At 51.3% G+C, this 5,883-nt stretch overlaps 1 protein-coding gene across 3 annotated transcripts; it reads right to left on the reverse strand.

Moving 5' to 3' along the window:
- Positions 1 to 3,840: 3,840 nt before the first annotated feature.
- LOC146755175 (DNA-directed RNA polymerase II subunit RPB9) lies at positions 3,841 to 5,669 on the reverse strand. Of its 3 annotated transcripts, none has more exons than XM_085526323.1 (6): positions 5,592 to 5,669; positions 5,448 to 5,502; positions 5,264 to 5,337; positions 4,489 to 4,529; positions 4,132 to 4,183; positions 3,841 to 4,036 (listed from the first exon to the last, which is right to left on the reverse strand). In XM_085526323.1, exons 1-6 carry the CDS (start codon positions 5,648 to 5,650, stop codon positions 4,027 to 4,029), a joined length of 291 nt encoding a protein of 96 aa, XP_085382449.1. In that variant the 5' UTR covers positions 5,651 to 5,669; the 3' UTR covers positions 3,841 to 4,026. The 3 variants fall into 3 exon arrangements, with proteins under 3 accessions (XP_085382449.1, XP_085382447.1, XP_085382448.1); XM_085526321.1 differs by having other exon boundaries at positions 4,489 to 4,563; XM_085526322.1 differs by lacking the exon at positions 4,489 to 4,529.
- Between the last annotated feature and the right edge of the window lie 214 nt (positions 5,670 to 5,883).

Below are 5,883 nucleotides of genomic sequence, written 5' to 3' on the forward strand. Positions count from 1 at the left end.
TTTGAACCGTTGTTTCTTAATCACACGCTGGGTATACATATATCAATGAACCTTGCCTCCCTCCTATAACTTGGAGTGAGACACCTGGGAGAAGGCAAAACCCAACCTCATCACAACCTCCCTTCAGGAAGTTGTAGAATACAGTGAGGTCTCCCCTGAGCCTCCTTTTCTCCAGACTGGACAATTCCATCTTCCTCAGCTGCTCCTCATAAGACTTGTGCTCCAGACCTCTCACCAGCTTTGTTGCCCTTCTCTGGGCACATTCCAGGGTCTCAATGTCTTTCTTGTAGTGAGGGGCCCAAAACTGAACACAGCACTCGAGGTGCAGCCTCACCAATGCTGAGTACAGGGGATGATCACCTCCTTGCTCTTGCTGGCCACGCTATTTCGAACATAGGCCAGGATGCCGTTGGCCTCCTTGGCCACCTGGGCACACTGTTGGATCGTGTTCAACCGAGCATCAAAAAACACCCCCAGGTCCCTTTCATCTTCTCAGTCATCCAGGCACTTTGCCCCAAGCCTATAGCGCTACATGGGGTTACTGTGACCAAAATGCAGGACCCGGCACTTGGCCTTGTTGAACCTCACCCTATTCACCTCAGCCCAGCGATCCAGCTAATCCAGATCCCTCTGAAGTGCCTCCCTACCCTCAGGCAGGCCCACACCACCTCCCAGCTTGGTGTCATCTGCAAACTTACTGCGGGTGCACTCAATGCCCTGATCCAGGTCATCAATAAAGATATTAAGCAAGATGGGCCCCGGTGCCGCCCCGGCGCGTGATGATGACACCACATCCGGCCTGGAGCGGAAGCAGAGTGCGGACGGAGGAGGGGATTGGAGGGCGTGGGGCCCGCCAGCCGGAGTGCGTGCAGAGGACAGCGTTACGTCTTTGATGCCGTTACCCAATGCTGATCTCTTCCTCCCGTGGTTCCGCACCTATCTGCTGAGCATGCAAAGACTATCAGAGACCCCTGATGAAGTGAAAAGGCTCTTCTGAAAATAACTATTAGTAAAATATTTCTCTTGTTAGTTCTAATGCAGAAACAGCACCCCACTCCTACAGTTCCCCCCCTTTTTATACATTGTTGATTTCTGCAATTCTTTTCTAAGTATGATTTTATAGACATATTCCCCTTCTTGACTTTCTGAATTCCCCATTTCCTGTAATATCATCATTATACCCGAATACGGTAGTGGCTCAGTTGGCATTTACTTCAGCAGTGCTGTCTTGATCAGTCACTGTACCAGTTCCCTCACACAGGGGATAGCACAGCAACTATGTGTGCCCCGGTGGCGCAGTGGTTAAAGACGCCGCCTTGCAACACTGGGGCCCGGAGTTCGAATCCCCCCTGTGGCGCAAGTGGTAGAAGTGCCGCTCTGCTACACAGAGGCTCGAATTCCGGGGGCTGGACTCGATGATCTATAAGGTCCCTTCCAACCCGCACGAAACTATGAAACTATGAAACTGATGGCCATCAACGTTCTTGCTACTATAATCAAAGAAGCAAGTATGGTTACAGCCAGCCCTTTCCATTTACCAAACCAGAATTCCAACCATCCATTGATAGAAGTATCTTCCTGAAGTTTCTGTCAATTCATCAGCAAGGGTGGTAAGCCTTTGCTGTGCCTTAGTTATTCTGCCATCTGGAGCTCTGTTCTGGGGATGAAAGCAATGGGTAGCTAGCATTCCACACACGCACCTTTTTTCAGATAACATCATATCTAGCATGATCCTAAACTTGGGTTGGGCCACACAAGGAAGGGTGCCCAGTGGTCATGGAGCAATGGCACAGCCTTCACCAACTGGTCAGCCTGTCTGTCCATCTGTCCTGGACAAGATTTCCCACAGGCTGTGTTTATAACTGGGATCGTCTCCTGGGCCTGCAGCTGTGGTTTTCTATGGGCTGCTGGGCTCAGGCTGGGTGCTGCACCAAGTCATTCTGCCCTTCCCCATTAGAGGCACTCCCAGCTTTTCTCAGCGCATCAGGGCACCTTTCCCATTCTCCTCCCTCTTGAGCACAGGTTCAAGCTGCAAGGTGGAGGTCAATGTGCTTACCTGAATGGGGACAGGATCAGCTCATCCTTGTGCTACCTACACAAACACTGGAACTGCAGCACATCCTCTGGAAGCAAAAGTCACACTCAGAATGAGACCCCGTCACCACCAATTGCATGCCAGTGCTCTTGCAGGAGGAACCCCTCAGATGCTACTTCCCAGCGCTGCTGTAGTGGTGTCAGGTGGTTGCTCCTTGTTGTATCTCAGAGTAACACCTTTGTATATATCACATCCTCAAAGAACCACATAATTGCAGTGTGGTGCTCCCTGTTCACTGTCTGGTATTGTAGGAATGGAATGTTGTTTCTGCATTAGATATTGAAAAGGGGGAATTGATCTGAAGTAAAGCACAATGTATTTGTATTTTGTAACTTGTCCTTAGAAATAGCTGACGTGAAAAAGTAGAAATACCATATATTTTACTAGCATATTTTAGAAATTTAGTTGTTGAAGTATATGATTGATTCTTGCTTGCAAAACTGCAATAGTTTTTAAATGTTCCAAATGGTATAGGTATAGTATTATGGACTAGAAAGCATAATGTAGGGTTATTCTGTTTGGATAAGAGACGCTCAGCAAAAGTAAAACAGACTTAACAGACATCAAAGAAGCCAGGGCCTCAGCACAAGGCTGGATTACTTTGCTCTTTGGGCAGGTTGGGATGCAACAGGCAGGCATCAAGATACTCCTCCCTATCCTCCTTCCAAACTTGTCTTTATGCAGGGACAAGCAGATGTCCAGAAACAATGACTGAGTGTTGAATGAGCAAATGTGAGAAGTTAACTAATACATGCTTAGCTAGCAAAAATTTATGTTTATCCAGTATCCATATGTTTAGTTGAGTATTGGGAAGATTGTGAGCCTTAAGTACTTAGTCAATGGGGAATCAGGGGAGAAAGAGATAAGCGTAGAGCAATAGGGCATAAACGATGTAACATTGTTTTCTGTATGCTCTCCTGATTGCAGGAAGCCCACCATTGCAATTGCCATCTCTGCCAATTCTAAAGATTCTTTAAAGTCTGTTTCAAAGCCACTGGCTTTGGGCTTGTTGGGTTTGGCCCAAAACAGCATTACTGGGACCAAGACTTATACCATCCACAGGCTTCCAGATGCCAGTGCACAGGCCTGGGGCCTGTGCTGGCACCATTCACCAGCTGCAGCTGCACCAGGCTGCAACGTGAGGCCCTCTGGAGATATCTGCAGTACCCAGGGGCCAATTTGGGATCCAAATGGGCTATTCAGTGAAGGAGATTTGATACCTCTTGGGGAAATTTATGTTTTGATGCTGTAATTTGAGATAGAGCAAAGGAGATTTGGCACCCAAAGAGGCAGTCTAGGAATGCCGACTGTATAATGTGGTACACTAGGGGTTGGAGTACTCAGAAGACAGTTATGGCACCTGTGGGGCCATTTAAGGCACCAGGACTGCAGCATGGGACCCACAGTGGGAAACATGAAGCTCAGGACACATCTGGGAACTGAATCTGGGGCCCAGTGAGGTGACAAGAGCTTGGTTGAGGGCACCTGAAGCTCCTCTGGGATGCCATTCGGAGATCCTAGGGCTGCAATTCAGGGTCCACTGGGACACTGGGGGTACAAGGGATGCCACGTGGGGACACCACAGGGGATCCGAGACTCCATAACTGGAAGTGATGGGTGCAATATTTCTGCAGGGACCCAGCCACATGAAAGACATTCACATCCCAAAGCCTCCCCACTGCCCAGTGCCCCACAGAGCTGCCTCCCATCCAATGCTATCCCACAGATCCATCAACATGACCCACTGCCAAAAGTCAACCATTTTTTGTGTGAAAATGCCATCCTGGCAGATACAGAGAAGGAATTTGGCAGGTGGAAGAGGTTGTACAGGAGTCAACAGCAGTTTGGTGCTAACAGCCAGACTCGGAGACATAGCTATCACTCAGTCCAGCGGTGGCCACAATGAGGGGCTGTGCAGACATAGTAGAGCCTCATGGCATCCTGCAGAGTAGAAGGAGGTGATAGTCACAGGAGGGGGACATGAAGGGGTGGCAGCAGCAGAGATCAGGCTGTGGGATTTTGGGGTGGTGCCTCACCTCAGCTCTTGCACTGTGCGACTGGAAAAAAACAGCCTCCTTGTGCCCACACCTGGGGGAGAGAAAGAAAAGCAGTGACACAGCAAGGACTTGGAGCACGTATAGAGCACAGGAACCACAAAAGGGGATGTTAAATAATCCCACAGGGAAGTAATGGAGCTGTCAGGGGTACAGGTGATGTACAGGATATAGCAGAGCCCTGCAGCAGGAACATGGCAGGGATACCATGCCCTCGACACTGGTAGGGTTGGAGCCCAGAGGGAAAGCAGCAGGGCTGGGGACACCCCTTGGCCCCAAAGGAGCCCCTCACATCCCTGCAGGGGGTTCTGGTCCACACAGGGCTCCCCAAGTCCTCACTTCTGGCAGGGGTGGTCCTCAGTGCGTGGCAGCGTAGGGTCCTGGGAGACATCAGCAATGATCTGCGTGAGTTCACTGTGAGAAGACACCCAGATTGTTAATCAACCCTTCTAACAAGCCCCAAGCTAGTTAATGACTCTGTCATCTCCCTTATTAATTGTATCCTTATTAACTGCTCTTGACTTGTTCCATCCTACTGCCTTCTCCTTATCAATTATTCTCTATTTATTCCTCAGTCAATCTTATTAACAATTCCAACAGTCCCTTTATGATTCTTATTAACTGCCTATGAATATATACCTCCTATTAATTGTCCCCATTAGTTGCCCTCCAGTCAGCTTCCCTCATTGCCTATTAATCACTCCTCATTTACACCTCACTGTTATTAACCCAACCATTCTGTTGTCATTCTTATTACCTATGAATCGATCCACTTTGTTAACTTCCCTCCAGCCAGCCTGCCTTATTACCTCTCATTACTGAGCCACCTGCCAAGCACTTTCCTCACTAATTACCTCCTAACAACTAGCACCAGTCTTTTTGAAATCGCAGCTTCCCCCTCCACCGCCTCATTCACCAGCTTCCACTGCCAGAAGAGGGACGGCCAATATGCCGAGGTGGGAGAATCGGGGTAGGGGAAGACATTAGGGGCTGTCTTATCTGGGGGGAGGGCCCGCTGGATGGAGGAGGGGCGGCACGGGTGGAGGTGGGCGGCTCTGGGGGTAGGAATCCCGAGGAAGGGCTGTCGGGGGGTCCCACGGGGGGCCGCACTCACTCCACTTCGTGCGTGATCTTGTTGACGTAGATGCAGCTGCTGTCGGCCTCCTGCTGGTAATCGCAGTTGCGGCACTGTGGGCAGAGATGGGAGCGGGAAGGGTCACAGCCCGGGCCCAGCTCTGAGGAACGCGGCTCGGGAACGCGCTGTGCCCGTGGGAAGTGCCCGAGCCGCGGGGGCTCACCGCGTAAAGCAGCACACGGCTCTCCTTGTCCTCCTTGGGGTACAGCATGTTGTTGCTAAAGAGACGCAAAATCAGCGCCGGGCCGGGCCGTGGCAGGGCTCGGGATGGGTCCCGGCCCCGCTCCCACCGCGCCGCCTCCCTCACCACTCCTGGCAGAAGCGGATCCCCACGAAGCCCGGCTCGGACGGACCCTCCGACTCCATGACGACTCCGCGCACGCGCACCGCAACCGACGACGGCGACTCCGCAGGACCAAAAAGTATCGGACAGAGGCCAGAAGGCCTCGGGCATGCGCACTGCCACCGACCACGGCGGCTCCGCGGGGTCAAAAGACATCGGAGCGCGGCCGGAAAGGCATCTTCGCCATCCCCCCGCGCCTACCCCAGTTCCCTCATCCATTCCCTGCAAAATTCGTGTTCCAGACACTTTACAGCTT

Source organism: Coturnix japonica, chromosome 35 (assembly GCF_054131305.1).
Source record: "Coturnix japonica strain WE chromosome 35, WE-NBRP24, whole genome shotgun sequence".
NCBI classification, from domain to species: domain Eukaryota; kingdom Metazoa; phylum Chordata; class Aves; order Galliformes; family Phasianidae; genus Coturnix; species Coturnix japonica.